General features: G+C 41.2%; 1 protein-coding gene across 1 annotated transcript in view; it reads right to left on the reverse strand.

The window, feature by feature from the left end:
- Positions 1 to 19,164, reverse strand: part of LOC142360851 (chloride channel protein C-like) — an 85,059-nt gene that overhangs the window by 41,344 nt on the left and 24,551 nt on the right. Inside the window, exons 11-12 of the mRNA XM_075416184.1 lie at positions 18,135 to 18,306; positions 1,288 to 1,454 (exon numbers count right to left, since the gene is read on the reverse strand). Coding sequence (XP_075272299.1) covers positions 1,288 to 1,454; positions 18,135 to 18,306 — 339 coding nt within the window. The remainder of the gene's footprint in view (positions 1 to 1,287; positions 1,455 to 18,134; positions 18,307 to 19,164) is intronic.

The following is a 19,164-nucleotide window of genomic DNA, read 5'->3' on the forward strand; positions in this document are numbered from 1 at the left end:
CTATAATTCTTTGCATGGACTTGCCATCTAACTGGAATACCATGAGAAACTATGGCTTCTTCCCCTCTGTTTTATCTGCCATGCTACATATAGAAGTCATCCATAATATCACAGATTGGTTTTATTTCCTCCTACCACATTGCTGGCTCTTTTTCCTCTTATGTCAAATACACTTAGATTATACCCAGCATTCAATGTGCCTGCTAAAAACTTTCAGATCTGGCTATTTTTGGAAGAAAATTATAAAGTATGGACAGAACGAGTCGCCAATATTTTATTCTTCTAAAGGGTCTTTTCAAACTACGAGATTGTACAGTAGACCTCAATACTGGGAGAAATGACAGCTTAAGTGTCCTGCAAAAAGCTTTGGTTGTGGATATTTACTACCCAAATATGCCTTAAGAAAAACAAAAGGTCTTTCTGTGGTAAATAAATAAATTCATTTTTCCTCCTGTTTCTTCACCACATTACCTAATTCATTCCTAAAGAATACCTATCTATAAGAATCAGCATTTCTGCAAATTATTTTATAGAAGACGATAGCATAGAGTTCTCACTACCTATCGACCCTGCACCTACATTTAGAGAGAAAATGGTTCTTATTGCTGGTTATAAATGCCCACAGAAAGACTGAAATTTTTGACACTGGCTCACACACTGGAAGACAAATGGGACAAGGTGAATTAATGTAAGTTAAAAAAGAAAAAACATAAGATTTTTCCAAGCTATTCATTTAGTCAGTGAGGCACTTCCAGAAGACAATTCATCCTACCTGTGTTAAATTGCTCTTCTTGGATGACAGGAATCACCGCTTGAAAAATTACATCTTGTGGCACCAAACACATAGGAAGCCCAGACTAGTCATCCAGAAGTCGGGTAAGGCAAAGTCCACCATAAGGGACTCTACTTACTCTGGTTTTGTTTCTCTGCTCTACGGCATCTGCTCACAAGTAGCAGAATTACAACTGTCTGTGAAAATCTCTATGAGATTCTCCATCGGACCAATTTGACTACTAATAAACAGCATCTAACTAGGCATTATAGAGCACTGACTGCTCTCAGGACTCTCGTGACAGTGGTAATTCAGATCCTACCATAGACCTGAAGAGAAAGGGCATCTCTTTTGTTCTGTTTGTACAGCACATTGCACTGCGGGGATGTTGTTCAGGATAAGGGTCTCCTTTTACTCATTTGTCCGTTCAAGCTCCAGGTCTCAGAGAACCCACACAGTCTCCGTCCAGAACATGACACAGAAAACTTACAGATCAGTAGCATAAGAGATCTCACCATTTTCTCTTGTGACAAACAAAAGGCTCCACATCCAAGTAGGGAATGCGTTTCAGCTTCAGGAGGGAACTGTACAGGGATGCACTGAACAAGTCACCAACCATCTTGGCCACCATGACAGCCAGCATTGTCAGTACCAGGGACTGGACATCATTTGTGATCTCTACCTAAGGAGAAAAGAGAACAAAGGACTTTCCATATTTTCATATACCTGGAGGCAACGGCAATGGTCCAGGCAATGGACTACCTACTTCTTTTGCAACGGAACGGGAAACAATTCAGTCTGCTAAAAGTGAAAAGGCGCTCCCTCTCCTTTCCCCGGGATGGGTAATCAATCAACACTTCCACCAGAGAGTCTTGGCGGATGCAGTGACAGCTCCCCCTCCTGTTCCTATCAGCTTGAAGCACTGCATTTACATTAAAACTTACATCTGATTCCCATATTTCAGGTGGCTTGTGATAATTTTGAAGTATCAGAGGGGGGTAAGTAGAGACAGAGTAGCCAAATTGCTTAAAATAGCTTGGCATTGTGACAAATATTAAAAAATGCAAACAAATCCAAATATTTTTTCTTGCTTGCTGAGCTCAGGAGATATAAAATTGTTTTCCCATATTGCTGCTTCCTGACAGAACAAGCTCCTTGTACAAACACTGTCTTGAAGGATGCCAGAAAAGGGAACAAGAAGCTTTCAACAGAAGTCCAGCTCAGGAGATCAAGCAGCAGGAACATCAGCATTCAGCAATACAAGGCACAGTGCAGGCATCCCTGTCCCCATGACCGCGAATCTATGAAAGTTGCACTGTGACACCAGTTGTAGAGAAACAAAGTGTATGCACAGATTATAGTATCTCACCTGAAACATCTTGCCCAAGTACACTCGCGCTTTCTCCCTTCATAGGCAAAGTATGTAGCATGTTTAATACTTTATCCCCCTTCAATTATTTGGTTTTTTCTCCACAGCTGGACACAGCCACCGTAACAGTGCTGTTCGCTCACTGCAGCGCAAAGGCAGACTGAGTTCACTTGATCCACTACTGCAAATGTCTAACAGCTACAGTGGCAGCGACTTAATGAAGCACACCAATACAACTGCCTTGGAGTAAAGTGAATCCTCATACACAACGTAAAGAGTAATGGGAATGCACTTAGTATTGCTTATGTCCAACTCAGAACAAAGTCAAATATTTTTCATGGTGAAAATGACCGTGCAGAAATATTCTTTTTACACTACTTTAATACAATTTTTATTAAAAATTACTATCCCCTTTCACTTCTCACTATTTCTCCTACCATTGCATCCTATTAAAAAGGTGTATTCATTAGCAATCATCCTGGGATTAAATATGCAAACTTTCCTCCCAGCACTAAGAGGCTTGTGCTAAGAAACTTCTCTCCATTTCAGACAAAGTGAATTGCAACACATTGCCATTTAATAGACCTCATTAGCTAGAGATTGTTAAGTACTCCAAGAATCTACATTCAAAGAATGCCAGTAAACATACTTCTGCCTGATAAGCTGTAGCAAATTTATCCAGGCTTTATTCTTTCGCCCTCCTACTGTCTCTGTTCTGGGTTTGGAAAGATAACATCCAGGATGATTTACAGTATATCCCAACAAGGGACTCATATGGCATGGTCAGCCGTGTACGACAGTCATGCAACTGTCCTTTCTGCTTGGACACAGCCAGAGATTTCTAATAACATCACAGCATTCTCTGAATGTCTCTTTAAACCTGGTATTCAACTGTTTTATTTTAAAACACCAGGAACATGTCAGTTGAAAGGAAAACAGCAACTGTGGGATTTTAAGAATTGCTTCATCATATCTGCCGCAATTCATTCACACAGATGGAGACTCCTTTATTGTGGATTCCTTTTAAGGTTTTTTTTGAAAGCATCTTGCTATGGGGAAGTCTTCTGGAACAAAACAGGCATTAAAAAATAATATAAAAACACTCTTAAAAGCTATAAAAGCACTCTAAAACTCTACATTTAAAAACTCTTGACACTCAAACTCTAAGAAACACTCTCAGGTGATTTCTTTAACCTATGCAGAGTATCTCCAGAACAGCAAGAACCAGCAAGAACCAGAGCCTGGCTTTCCAGGTTCCCCTCCTTGTTTTTCACCCCATTTTATCCCTTCCTCCTACCCTCCCATCCTCTAGCGGGAACAGTCAAGCTAGCCTTGCCCGGGCCCTCATCCTTTGTTGTCACAAATATTCAGCAGCATTTTACATCCGCTGTTGAGAAACTCTGAGGCTTGTGCTGATTTTCCCCAGCCCTGCAGCTCTCCTGAGCGCTGGGATCCCAGGGAGGAATGGCTCCTCTCTACAACACCGCATTGAACGCTCAGAGCAAGTGCTTCTGGGTTCAGCGCCGGACTTCACTTCCTCCAGGAGTTAACGCCTGCTGAGCAGAAATGCTGTTTATCTTTGGCACGTTAGCATGGCTGAGGTCATTAAAGAAAGACATGTTAAAAGCATTTTGAGCAATATCTTTCGCAGGTAAGTAGACTTAAACCTTGGCCAAAATGGAGCTGATAGAGTTGTCCTGAACTCTCACTACGGATGGAAACTGGAGAGGCAATTTTTGTGGTACGGAATTTTCTTGTAAATAAGCAATACTAGAGCAAAAACATAAAGCAAATCATCAGGTGACTTAGAAATCAATGACACATTTGAAGTATGAGCACGAAAACCAGAAAAAAACATCTATACATTTCAAGAAAACTTTGCATGAAAATTTAACCCATTATGTGACCTTAAGATAAAGTGAAACTACACTAATTATAGATCAAGTTATCCATGAAGCCAGCCTAAAGTAAAAGTTTCATTAAAAAAATTACTTGATTTCACATCCAAGTACTTGGAAAGCTAGAGAAAACCTTAGTTCCTTCTTACTAGAGGTTCTCAAATTTGGGGAGAACATTTGTTAGCTATAAAAGCACATCAAATTCAAGAATAAACTCCAGAGGTCAAATAATAAATGCTGGGGAAGGGAATCACAGCAAAGAAAGATTCACACACAAAAGATGCAGTCACTCATATAAGAAAAAGACAAAGTATGCCGCTCTTAGCACCAAAGAAAAAGGAAGAATTCTTCAAAACCTAAGTCCATTAATGACAAGGATGATGGTAATGCAGCAGCAAAGCTCTCCTCAGGGTATCTTGATAAAACTCAAAGAAGCACAATTTAATCCAAGAACTGTGAGAGATCGAAGTCATCTTATACTAACATATGGACACACACAGACCTACACACACACATATATGTACTCTTCATAAGCCTTTATTAGTATTCTCTGTTTAGAGAAAGGCCATCTGCTCCCTGCCGAGAGAGACAAAGAGCAGAGCCTCGGGACTCAGCTGCATGAGGAAGTTAGCGTGCAGTGAGCTTGGGTGAGAATTTACTGCGTATTAGTTCCTCTGCACTAACTGCCCATTTGGGTACCCTTGATGCTTGGGAAGTGAAAACCAACATATTTCACCTTCAAAAACGAGCCCGCCTAACTCACACAAAAGCACTTTTAAAGCTAACCTGCACAAAAGCACTCTTAGTCAGTACTAGAAGCATCCACCCAGGGAATTGGTGCCAAGTAACTAGCAGGCTGTAAATTCATGCAGGAGCTCCCTGCATACTAATTCTCCCGGCAGACAGGCCCTTGTAAGCCCAGAACCGCAGCCAAGCCAGCCCAGCCACAGCCCAGTGCCATGAGGAGCCCATGTGGTCCAGGGCTGGAAGGTTATGCAGCCTCTCCTTTAAAAATATCTATCTGCTCAAACCAGTTCCTAAAGAATCTTGGACAGGAACAGAGGGAGAGATAAAATAAAGGTGACAAAAGCAGAGAAAGGAAGGAGGGAAGTTGAGGGCAGCCACCAAATGCCTACAACTCTTCAGCTATCAACCATGATGTTTCATTTATTGATATTCATTCCAAGCCTGCATTTTAGAGGCTGCTCTTTAGGATGTAATTTACTCTCTGTGCATATTGCCAGACTTTTTTTTCCCCCCTTTTGATCCTACGGGTGCGGCAGGCTGTGCCAAAAATGTCTTTGCCTAGGGCACCCGTCTATGCAAAGCCGGCAGCGCTAATAGGCGCTGGAAGCACTCGGCACTGACACTTCATACATCAGCAGCCTAGTAAATTGCACCTATTTTTTTCCAATATTCTCTCTATATACAAAATCTTGAAAAGTGGCGTTTACACACACACGCACACAGACCACAATTAATTTATTAGCACAGTTATTCAAACCTCTTTAAATATCTTCTTCATCACTGGAGGCACTTTTCAACAACCCCCATGGTCCTGAGTTTCTCAGGCCCCCACATCATTATAATCTATTAGCCACCTTCATGCTAGCTCTGTTTTATTATATAACACATAATTATGCATTTCATTAACAGCATCTCCAGGCATGGTACATCATAGAGAGAAAGGCAGCTGCCCAGGAAATTCAAAAAGATGCAGTTTACTTAAAGCTCACTGTTAAAAACCCTCCTCCACTTTTCAATCAAATTGTGGTTAGCATGATTCAAAGGTTTTACTGTAGCTCATAGAACAGAGTCCAAACAACCTCATTAGACACCAGGCTGCTGACACAGTGAATATTCCCTGAACCCTTGATATTTCCAATAATGTAGAAGAAAAGATCGTCAGCCAGCTACATAGTGCAAATCAATTTTCTTTCTTCTACTGAAAACCCACTTAGCAAGAGAGCTCCCTTGCTACTTGCAGCCTACAATGACAAATGCAGAAGAGAAGGCATATCAAAAAGAAAAAAAAAAAAAAAGATTTCTTTTGTAGTCAAATTAATTTTTCAAGATTTGCTCAAATAGTAGAGCTGCCTGGCAAACTGAACAAACAAAAGACACAATATAAAGACCATCATCTTTGGTAAAATCTAACTCTCCAAAAGAAATATCTTTGTCATCCTTCACAACGTTACACACACTTAACTGAATGGCCTGGAATCTGGAGAATATTTGCGAAAAAAACAAGCAGCTGCTGGACAAAGGTAGAAGACAATATGTTTGAGAGCGAGTTTAAAAACGGGGTGGATGGAAAGGGACATGAAGTCTTGGTACTGCCAGCCAAACCCAATAGTTTTGGAGTTGAGGTTGCACCTGGCACAGTTTCCCAGTCTTCATGCCACCAGATTTTGTAGAAGAGTAGACACTTCCCCAGGAAAGCACCTTTCATTTCTCTCACATACAACCAGATCTTGTCTCATTTTAAATCTTTGCTACTGTTGATTAAAGACACCAAGAAAAAATCGTTCACGGTTAACAGAACGTTTCCAAAGGGCAGGAGGGCTTGTAGCCAGCAGAAAACTTTTGATCATTTTTTTCTTGGAGCAAATGCCAACAAGTTTGCAAGCTGATTGCTTGACGTAAAGAAGCAAAGGAGAGAACAATTCCCTATTCACAGCAGTAAAAGAGCTGCTCATGCCGCTTTCTTGAGAATAGGTGTTTCTAGAAATAATGTCTCCCAGGATTAAGTTATCTGTATTGTCACAGCCATTTCATAAACAATGCAGATCTGCATTTCAATTTCTTTAATCTCTGGATTATGATCTGCTGGCCCTTAGCAACCTGTGCATTGAACACGTGAGTCACTTTACTTCCCACTTAATAATGTCCTGACAAACTATGAATTGATATGCCGCTATCATGGTCCACTATTTTCATCTGGGATTATGCCAAAAGAGGCCCCTTCTTCACGTATTGATCCAGCTGAATACTCCCTTCCTGAACTTCCATTAATCTCTCTCTTTAAAACTAAGCGAAAAATACTCCTTTCCTGTGCACTTCACCTTTAAAGAAATCCTTTATAGTCCTAGGACTACACCCATTAACTCAACTTGCTTTACTGTACCTCCTTATCACTCATCACCATCACTGCTGGACATTTTTGGAGAAGTGGGATGCTGCAATACAGTAAACATAAATCTCCTAAAAAGACACAATTGTCATGCTAGCCCCGAAAAGTTATGCATTCAAGGTCCCTCACACTGCTGAAAATGATTATTTCTTACAGCCTCAGGCACACGAAGCTGTCATTGCACTCTACAAAGGGCGGCACACCCAGCATAGGTTCACTGTGAGGACGTCCTGCCAAACCCCAGTGCCAGGAGGATTGCACAATTAGTGGGATTCTTCCTCTTCCAGAGCTCAACCTCATTAACTATTTCAGGCCATCACGAGGAGTAGGCAGCCTCCAGCACCCTAGAGCTTAATTACTGCCAAGACAGAGCATGAAAAAATAGCACAGGACGCATACTTTCTCTCTTTAAGCAAAGTAGTTCTAATTAATCACACTTGTGCATTGCTTCTTAATTTACCTTCATTCGTAACGTTCAGTGAGATCTCGTCCCAGTTTTCTCTGATGTGGATTTAAATATTTGTTTGAGTTTTTCTGAAGCCAACCAGCATTTTGTTGATGGTTTCCTTGTTAAAAGAAAGAACAATTTTTTCTAATTCCAAGACATAGTACAGCAGCAGGAGATTGCTAAAGAGAACTCAGAAATACCCAGCACAGCTAAGTAATCTCTGGAAACATATCAAAACTCTTTGAGCCTCAGTCCTTGGGAACTTGGATGGAAGATGCTATGTAAATGTTTGATTTCTTGTTTCAGTCCCTCAAGGCCTATAAATACACCTGTTTTGACAGGTTGTGGCACTGGATGCAAGTGATACCGGAAACAGTATAGGTGATCGCAGCGATGCTTGTCAAGATCCCCTGGAAAGATATCTATCGGTGGTTTGTTTTTTTTTTTGTAATCTGGCTCTTTATCTTACTTACGTAGCAGACACCAAACCCTGAAAGGAGGCTTCAAAGCCGTCTAAGTCTGTGTCTCGGGAAGGCAACACGGGTGCATGCTGTGTCAAGTGAACCTTCTATTAATAAAAATAGCAGCGTTGTGTGTGTGCATAGCTGAATATGCCTAAATATTCAGCAGGCTCACATATCAAATCTCCTCAAAACAAGCACTGTACTGTATAATAACACAGCTAAGCAAGCTTGTACTTTTTTAACCCACAGTACTGCAGAATTCTTTATTATTAATGAGCATTTTTTTAAAAAGATAGACAACCGCAGTGAACCTCTGTCATATTTAAGTGACGCTAAAACCAACATCTCCAGAACGCCATGATTCTCATGGCCCCAGCTCCCGAGGTCTGGAAAAAGCTGGAGATGAAAGAGCCTTGAGACTACAGGCATCTGCAGACAGGACAGTGGATTTACCGCGGCTATTTGATAAACGCTCTATGCCATAGGCTGCAAACTCCATTTCAGCTTTAACTTCAGTAGGAGATTAGACCTTAAATATCAGAACAAGCTTACAAAAGCTTGTTGTTCTCAAAAGGAGTATAGGTATTCATTCGCTGAGGCTCCAGTTTCTTAAAGAAGTGCACTACAAAATCTCAGGTCCTGAAACTGTTCCCCATCCCCTTCTCCATGAGAGTACAGTTTCACTTATTTCATTTTCCAGACAAGCTACTGCCAAAAAACACAGGGCACTCTTCCCCTAGTTGGAATAAATTCAACAGAAAATAGTAGGACTTTATGTATTTAACAGTTTGCTGATTATGTATTGTTACTTCAGTTATTTTGGGATTAATTTCAATAAGACTAGGATCAGCACAACACTACTGTACATCTCCCCATCTCTGTAAAAACGTGACATCACTTGCAATCAGGTTTTGAAATAATGTTAAATATGCCATTCAAACACACCGGGATCCTCCTGACAGGCAGCGTAAGCAGAGCAAATGCTTAACCTGTTAGGAATAACTGCCGGCTCGGAGATTTTGAAAAATTGTTTTGACTAGGGTTTAAACTCTTCATTTGAAAAAATCAGGCAGCTTAGTAACAGAAAATTAGGCCCTGTCAAAACAACTTCTGCAAACCATCTCAGGTGTAATCAAAAACATTAAGTGAGCCCTAAAGTATTTAAGTGTGATGGGCTGATGCATTAAACAGCCTAGCACTGGGAAGAACCTGCCAAATGAGTTTCCAAATAATTAAGCACTTCCTCTGCCTGCTTTGAAGGAAACATGATGTGAAAAATCTTGACTACTACCCATTTGTTCCAGCTTCTGCAACAGATTTTCCTTTCGCCACCAAAATCAGACGGAAAATCAACCACGTTGCATTCTCTCCTGGAGAGCTAAAATTAAGACTCTGGCTGCATGGAAAATCCTGACCAAAACTAAACTCGGTACTGAGTAACTCTGCTGGAGTCGCTGTACGGAACTATTTTTACGCATCTAAGGAGAGAAGAATTTTAACCTGTCTGTTGAGCAGGCACATAACGCCTTCCTGCCCTTCCGGTAGGGACTCCGCAGTACGTGCCTTATTCATCAGCAGTGCAAAAAATGCCCCCTGATCCAGAGCACATATGTGTGTACCCATTCTAAAGCAAGGATCAAAATCTTCTCTCATCTATACCAATGTAGCACGACAGATGATGACACGACCTGTCATGAGTCTCTGTGACTTTCTGACCCAGGAATGGCTCTCCCGACAGGCAGCTGTGTGCTCCCTATCTTTTTCTCTCCAGAGCACCAGGCTGTGTTTGCCCCAGGAGCCCAATGTCCCTTTCATGCCCTTCCATCTTGAGCAAGTCAGAGGAAGGCATGATCAGAGATCTCCCAAGGTCTGTGCTGCCAAAGTGCACCAAGAGGATGTATTCATTTTTCACAGTCAGTTCTTTCCCTTCTCTTTGTCTGTTCTCTCCCAAGTATTGCATACACTCTGCTAAACACGGAGAAAGGGAGAAGTATGACTCAAGCCTTCCAGATAAGTTTTATTTTCTTTGAACAAGGGTCAGGCTGAGGAAGAGCACGAGATGGCAGCAGTATAGCCAGAGTAACCTGATGTCAGTCTGCATGCTCTACAATCTGAAGCACCAGACAACTCCACGCCAGCTATCACCACAGCAGGGAGACTTCTCCCTTCCTAAAGCCAGGCCCCGCTGGTTCACAAATTGCATCAGCAACTGCAGAAGTCACCTGCTGCTGCGAAACTCACCAGCGGACAACCCAGGTGGCCACTGCCAGTTTGGGGTGGGTTGTTTTCTTTCAGAGATGCAAACAAGCAGCTCAAGCTATGCAAGCTTGGCTGAGACACAGCCATCAGGCACTCAAGAACTCATATTTCAAAATGAGAGCAGAGCTGTCACTGGGACAAGTCCCACTGACTACCATTTATGCTCCTTTTTTCCGCTGTACTTCTACTTTCCCACATGCTTTCATGGCTTCTCCTCAGTGCCTGCCTCCATTCAGCCTTGCTCACGACAGCAGCACACCTTTCCTTTCACCAGCACTCACCACCACCACCACCGTGTGTGTGTCCTGGACCCAGTCTCATTCCTCTTCCAAAAAGCCAGGGAGACCATTGGAACGACAACAACAAAACGCGTTGTTCTGTCCATCTTGAGTAGAGGGGAGATCATGCTGCTCATTAGGGATTTGCCTCTCTCAGGACCTGCAGCAGGAGCCTCCTTCCCACCAACAGACCGTGCTCAGACCAGCAGCTGCTGGGTTGGGTAACCACTTGCTCCTGTTTCAGCTGGGTCCAACAATCAAACAGGGATTTTTGGCCCCGAGCCCCCATTCATTAGAGTACCCGGTTACATGGGGATTTTAATTCAATATGATAATAAACCCCTCAGGCTGGAAAAAAAGTGATAGGCTTATTGTGGTAGCTTTTGTCCCAGAGATAAATCATTTTCTCAAAATTTGGAAAAAACACTATTGGCAACATTCTGAAAAGTTTTGAAGTTAAAAATATAACAAAACTTAATGGTTTCAAATGCTTTTTGTGACAATGTAACTGAAAAATGTCTTTAATTCGGAAACAAATTAATGTTGGCAAAGAATTAGTACATAATACAGCCCAATTGCACTTTGTCATTTGAAAAAAATTAAAAACAGATAAGATATTGTGAATTAAAAAAAACTTCTGCACATTAAATTCTCATGAAGTTTCATTAAGGTTTGTATTACACGTCCCAAATGTACAATTGTATGTTGTAATACTCTAGATTGCTTTATTTATAAAATATCTTTAAAGCTACTGAAAGCTAGAGCCAGAAAAATGACTATACAAAAACGTTATCTTCTCACATTATAATTTCATTTCCAACGTGTGTATTTAAAACAGAGACGCCGTCTCCATTTCAATATTTCAGATGCACAACTGAACTTTCTAAAAGTTCAATGCCAATTGAATCCATGTACAATTCAGTCATGTCTGTTTATTTTACTGGTAAAAACCTGGTGCCAAAGCTGAAACAGCTATATTACAGACAAAGCTGGATTCTCTTCTAATTTGTGAATTACCTACAGACTAATCAACTGTCCCATAGTTGTCGTTCTTCTTTACAGACGAAGAATGAATGAATCAGAGGGGACTCGTTCTGACGTTCTTGGGCTGGGTTCACAAGGCTACCATCCAGAAAGAAAAAACGTTTTCTTTCATTTTTCCCTACAAGCATACATTTTTTTATGGAACGTTCCAGTGACATGACAAATTGTTTATCACCCCTATAGCGCAGCATTTTTTAGGTTAAAACCCAAAAAGGTTTCATTTGGAATGCTATCTTGGCATCTCCTGATTATTTTAAGCTTGGATTTGTCTTGGCCTCTCAGATTAAACTACGTCTTCCACAATGCACCGTGTACTTCCCTCTCCTTCCTCGATCATATCAAGGAAGTCTCTTTGGTGTTTCATGGGAAATCTTTCATTCCTTACAGAAAAATCCTAACATGAAACAAGCAATACATTTTAAATATGTTTTCTTTACTTCTGTTCTTCAGATGTTCAGCTTTTTGATGAAATGTCCAAGGTTTTTCTAAAAAACAAATCTGAGGGCCTCATTTTCAGTCAAAAGTAGAGTGGAAGGGATTTTTTTAAAATCATTCTAACCAGGGTGGTGCTGAAAAAACAACCTATTGCAGACTTCCATGTTTATAGTCAGTCTCACCACAAAGCTAGGCACTGAAGAACATTCTGCTGTATTTGACCATAAGATTTTTCACATGAACAAGAAATTAACATATTTCAAACCGGTCTGTTCTCCTGCCTGCTGGTACGCCAAAAGCATACTCGGCACTCCAAGAAGTTTTCTCCTTACGCTTCAGCAAACCATGATCCCTGTCAAGGAAAGGATCGCACTTTGGATGGCATTACAAGTTTGGAAGGGAACTCCCTTCTCTTCAACTAGTCAGATGTTACACCACATTTTATGTGCCGAAAACAAGACTGGTTTCTTTTAAGACCAGAAGGACAGATTAAATCATTTAATTTGACATCTTGCAAAATATCCTGCTTCCTGTAGCTACTCATGCTGTAAGACCTGCCCTGAAGAGCTGTCACGGACCAAAATCCAATAGCCTCCATTCTCTGAAGACCACAGCACACCAGTGCCACAGCTCTTCAGCCCCGCTGCTTCAAGGTCAGCAGCTCTTCCATTCAGTAAGTGCAGAAGGGCACCAGTACACAAGCCTAGCTTTGTGCCAGCACTTCTCTTGTGCATTTAATAATTTACCGGAAAAAAAGTAAGACAAACTAGGTGGAAACTATGCATTACAGAAAGGCACCTGCACTGTAGTTGCTGTTTTGAAGTCAGCTGTTCAAAGGGTATTTTTTACTGTTTTGTTCTCCTGATAGAGCAAGATCCAAGAAGACTGCAAGTACATGAACAAGTCTCACATAAGGCACAGTTGGCATGGAAGACCCTTTGCACCTCCAAGTCCTGCCAGCTCTGCAGGAGCACCTCCTTAAGTAATATCCAGGTCCTTTTGCAGGCTCTCCTCAGTGCTTACACAACAGTCCCTGGCACTCATAAACCAGAGTGGGACAAACCCGAGAGAACAGCCAAACAAGACAACCATTTCATATCATGACCTTCTTCCATCCTTACTTTCCAGCTCAAGGAGCAGAAGGCAAGAGGGAAAAGTAGGAGCTCCAGGTGGCAGAAACAATCCCCACCCAAATGGAGGTGGAGGCTGCCCAAGGAAAACAGACAGTGCTGTTTCGCATGACAAGAAGCATACACACTACCAGAGCCGTCCTCCCTGCCTCCTCAGGGAGACCTTGCCCTGCTAGCAGCCAAGTAAAACAGCAACAGGTAATGTGGGGTAGCAGTCAGGCTGGAACTGAAAACTGAGGAAACATCGTTCATGTTCTGACAGATGTGCATAACATCACAGGAAAAGTAGTTCACCGGGCAACCCAGCATTTCTACTAAAACACTCTCTCTGCTTTTGAACTTTTTAAGATCTTACCAAAAAGAAAAAAAAAAAAGAAGCGGCATGTAAGTTTAAAATATGCCCCAAAAAATCACTCAGAAGAGCACAGTATTAATAATTTGCAAAGGGGAGCAGGCAAAATCCATAGAAATGCTACAAGGTACAACCAGGTACCAACTGAGACCCAAACATGGCTGCTAGCAATCCAGTCCGTGGCTCTCCAGCACCACAGAGGAAGAAGCTGAAGTGTAGAACACCACCATCCAAGTACTCCCAGCATGTTGAAAGGCACAGCTATATAGACTTTTTCCTAGAATTTACACCCATTAATATTTACATTCAATCCAAGCGCAATACAAATCACAATTTTGTTGCCCAGATAATGTACAGTTTATCCATCTTCGCCTGTAGTTTACAGCTGTCATCCATTAGATCAGGCCCCACTCAGGAGAAATTTGATTTAAATCAATGAGGATTCCTGGTCCCCTGATGGTGTCTTTAGCAGCAACACAGACAAGCAAGGCCATGAGCAGCCAGGATTGTTTTCACTGTTTGGTCTTCAAGAACCAGCTATGCAATATTGTCCGACACCTCCACTCAACAAGGAAAGAGTCAAAAATCTACACTTGTTTTAGCATTTTCAAAACCATCCTTCTTGCTTGCATAATCACTGCTGCAAATGGTTCAAAATGCAGCATCTTGTATCCTACAACCACTAAGCAACGCAGTTCTCTTGTGAAAACCTTGCTCTGGACACCAGGAAGATTTTACACAAATTTTGGAACTCTTGTGCTTACTTTTCTAACATCTTACATCACCATTCTGCTCTTCTTGTAATTTCCCCCTAGTTAATTGCATTGGGTGGTTGTCTGTGCTATATTCTCACATCACATCTGTAAAACAAGATGTGCCCGTCATATCCACTGCAAGTGCCCACAGCTGATGCTCTACTTAAATTTCTTGTGAAAGGACTTAAGCTTCTTCAGAGCTGGAAGTTAGAAGGGTAGTCACAGAATTTCCAACAATAAATCCTATAATTTGAAGTAAGCACATTTTGCCTAAATTAGAAGTCCTAACAAAATACAGAGAGACAGGAGACCTTAGGGTGTAATTGTTGCTACCTGCTAATACAGTTGTTTTATTGCACTTCTTCAAGATGACCTAGATGCTGCTGTGAAGCATGTCAGAAGTATATATCACAACTGAGGTATCCAAATAATTATGCAAAAAAAGAAGTTCATTTTAATTTTTTAATGGAATGTTTATAACAAATATACCAAATTTCCTAATGATAGGAGAGCAGTCACTTACAACAGTGCAGTTTATTATACACAGTGCTCTGCCAGCATGCCTGTCTTGATGTAGGCAACAGAGCAGAAAGCACAAACAAACCTCACCTCTGAGCCTTCAATACTGTCTTATGAACCAGATGATTTTACATACAGCTTGCTATTTCTGCCATATTGCAGACTCAGACAGACATCAACAAGCAACTTTTCATAACGCCCTGAACCCCCATCAGACGGTCATATTATTTCACTACCAACATCACACCAACATCTCAGCACAGGCCATTCATTCACAGCAGCCACACCCTCCATCAGCAGAGACTCAAGGACAGACCTTAGGCAATTTAATCCTCTGTGGAGATTTCCCTTTGGTTTATATAACAACACTGCATTTTGCCTTCAAAATCCTAATGAATACTCTATTTTCTCCTTTAGTCTACATCTGTTAAAAGCCTGATATTTCAGTGTTTCACACTCAGAGGAGGGTTCTGAGCCTTAACCTTTTCAGAATCAATTGCATTCCCCATACCCATCAGAAGAGATTTCTTGGAGAAATAAATTAGGTCAATGAACTAATATACCGCTTTAATTCAGTTTGAACAGAACAGGCAAGAAAGTGGAGAGAGTCGGGGCTATTTTCCATCATATGTGACAGAAAGAAAGAGGACTCAGGACAGAGGATCCCAATCGGTGTAAACTGAGCTCCTCTTAGCTTGCACACAGGGGCATCACCAGTACTGGACAAGAACACCAGTCCTAAGCCAGCCCAGTGTCATCCTTCCTCTTTAACCCTTGCAAGGCAGTGTAATTGTGAGGTAAAAATACAGAAGGAACGATAAAAATGCAGAATGACCCAGAGGTGAAACACACCATAGGAAGATGCTATTCCTCTTCCCACATCTAGAGCACCCTGAGGCCAGCAGGCTCAGGACACAGGACACTTACAAAGATGTGGGAGACAGAAGGCTGCAGGAGGACAAGTCATAATGCTGGTCCTTGTACTTGCCAAGGAAATTGTCACCACATCTACCGTTTGCCACAAAGAGCTGAGGATGAGGGTCAAGTGTCAGCATGGGGGGTAGAAAGAGGCAGCCAAGAAAGAAGAGGTGGGCAGATGCCTGTGGGGTCTGCCACGAGAGAAAAAAAAAGAAAAGCGTCTCACAAACCTGTTCACTACAAGTCCCACATTCATAACTGTTTCCAAATGGAAGGCTGTGTGAAAAGCCAAAGCAAACATTCTCAATACTTTTTGAACCCATCACACAATATAGGAAAAATATGTGCATTTTATGGTTTGAGGGCACAACCTTTTAATTATGTTTTTGCATTGTCATGTCCAAGACCTTTTTTCTCCTCAAAAATTAATATTTCCTCAAGCAATGCTGCTATTTATCTTGGCTGAACATGAATTGAAACACAATCTGCCTATGCAGAGAGACACGCAGAAGAGTTATAACATGACACCTAGGGGAATTCAGAACACATTGCAATGCAATCCTCATCATTTTTCTAGTGCCTTTTCAACTGAGTTTCCTACAGCTCTCTTTAACAGTTTCCAACTTTTGTTTTGCATGTATCATACACTCATGCTCAGGGAGGCACTCGGAAGAAAAAAGAACAAGTGCAGGTAATGTGGAAGGCAGGGAGAAACTGCAGCAAATAAAATGCAGACTTTTTCTCTCTGTTGGAGCCAAATGAAACTCAGTTCTGTCATCCAGGACCAGCAAGTGTTCTGGCACATAATCACCTCTCACTTCCCTGTGATGAAGCGTGGCCTCATGAGCACAAAGATGTCAATCAACTGCTTTTGCCTCTCAGGACTTATATCTGCAGCAAGACCTTAAAGCAATGGCTTGCAAATAATACTTAAAATTTATTGAGCCACTGCAAGAAAATTCAGGCCTGCTTTGGAAAAGACACTACAATTAGGTGTAATTAGGCTCTCAAAAACTTACACCTAGTGTTCATACACCAAGCTTACCAGCTTCCTGTCTTACAGACTTAGTAACTGACCAACAAAACATACAGTAACTTCCAAAAGATGCATAACAGCAATAATACAAGCATAAATACCAGACTGCATTTGTACTCTATGGATAAGTCGGTGTTAAGTATGAAGAGAACACTGAAGGAGAGGTGTTTCCATAATCAACCTAATTATTATTTCACAACAGAGAAGTTTTTATGCATATACGAGACCTTTCAAGTTAAAACATCAGAGAAGTGCTTCCTACCCAATTTACACAACCTGTCAGTAAAATGAATCCAATTCTGAGTGAGTTCCGATAAAGAGCTACTTTATCAAACACTGCGCAACAGCGTACTAGGAGGGAAAATTCTGGCTTGGTCATTCCGGGTGAATTCTGACATCTGCAAAGATTTTATATGAGATCCTTTTGGGCAAAACCAGCCTGGCAGCCAGGACTGGGTTTAGTCATGGGTGAAATTTCCACACACGGTAACACTCACAGGACTTGAATGTCCTGCCATGGAAGGGTGAAATCTTCCCCCTTGTGAGCTCAACATCACTTCTCTGTTGACTAAGCTGAATTTCAGCTGCGCCTTACAACTCAGCATCCCCAGGTGTTGCAACCAGGGAGAGCAAAGAACATTCTTTCTAACTATAAGACTATTATTTGCAAAACCTTTAGCTTCCAGAGGTTTTCCTGGAAAGTACCATAGCACAGACTCAAAATGTTCTGTTATAAAAATAGGGAGGCAGGAAACAGAAATATGAAATATGTGCCAAGGGAATCTCAAAATTTTGAAATCTATAAGGCATAAATTCACCAGAGAGACCTGGGAGGCTTCACATTGCATCACTTTCCTGTACTACTGCAAATCCTTCACTTATTCCATCCAGAAGGCCATATTCAGCCCCAACATAAAAAGGTGCATAGCACAAGACCCTCACCTCCCACAAAAAACAATTCACAAGCCAAGCGGTGTGATCTACTAATTTTTTGCAATACACAAGAAACAAAAGATAGTATATTCTGTTTTCTTGTTTGTAAAACACTGATGCTATTATCGTTCCTGTAACCCCCAAAAATCTAAAAAATAGGAAAACAGATAGTCAGACGTCTCAGTCAAAGTGTTATTTCCAAACATACACTTCACAAATAAAAGCTCCCAGAAAAAAAACCTCTTTGGGCAAGCTAGAAATAGCCAGGCCAAGAATTTATTTCTCTGTGGTTCAATGTGCACGGGGCACCACCCGTGGTTCATTTAGCTGCAGCAGTAAAAGCTCAACTCACCGCTGGCCACACAAATACCTGAAAACTTAACATACTTACCATTATCACAGTGAGGGAGATGGTTAGTCTTGACACACCACTGAAAAAGGAGGCAGCTCCAATGGCAGCAAAGAGACCTGGATCAATCCATGCTCCGTATTCATTAGTTTGAACACCAAAAATGGACACAAGGATCAAACCGATTATCCTGCCATACAAAGCTCCTGTGTACCTGTATGCAAGAAGAAAAACAGCACTCCTCTTGCCAATGATAGTGTTTTCTCAAAATGTTTCTAATAATCTCCTGATCCCAGATTAATTTTGCCAATTTCTGTAGCGACTCCTTTCCCAAAAAAAGCTCTAGCATCCTTCCTTCACACGAGCATTTACTTAGTGCCAATCACAAAACTGCCAGATTTACCATACTTTGAAGAGAAAGGACTATCAGCACGTCTTTTTTAATGTTCTTCAAAGCCAAATGAGAATAAACCTTACGGGAACACAGTCAAAAGTATAGGTCACAGACACACACACTGGGATATTTCAGCTAAAGAGCACGTAGTTCTAGAGCTCCAGCCTTATACAGTTTCTTAGAATTCAGTCTACCTGCACCCCATAAACCAGGCAAGTAAAATATTACAGACATACAACAAATGGGCAAAGTGAAGTAATAGATATTAACGACCTGCCCAAAGCTAACCAGGAATGAAACTGTGAAGAGAACCCAGGAGTCCTCAAACCAACCATATGCCACACTGAAAAGCAAAAACAAAATTTAGCACAGTTGGGCATGTAATTGCTGGTGTAAGACACAGCCTTTCATTCCATATGCAAGGAATAAAATATACAGATCCAAGCATCAGCCATAGAACTGGATTTGTACAGACATTCACCTTCCAGAAATGGTGAACTATTATTATTTATACAATAGCCATATATATGATATATATTATCTGCTTTGGGGAGCATCATCTTGCACCATTACACAACTTTTTCCCATTTATTCAGGCAATTGATTCATTTTATTAATGGGTGCATTTCTAGTAGTTGTAGAATTATTATAAGAATTAGGTTATTTGGTCAGAAACAT

The sequence above is a fragment of the Opisthocomus hoazin genome, chromosome 3, assembly GCF_030867145.1.
Source record: "Opisthocomus hoazin isolate bOpiHoa1 chromosome 3, bOpiHoa1.hap1, whole genome shotgun sequence".
Classification (NCBI taxonomy): Eukaryota; Metazoa; Chordata; class Aves; order Opisthocomiformes; family Opisthocomidae; genus Opisthocomus; species Opisthocomus hoazin.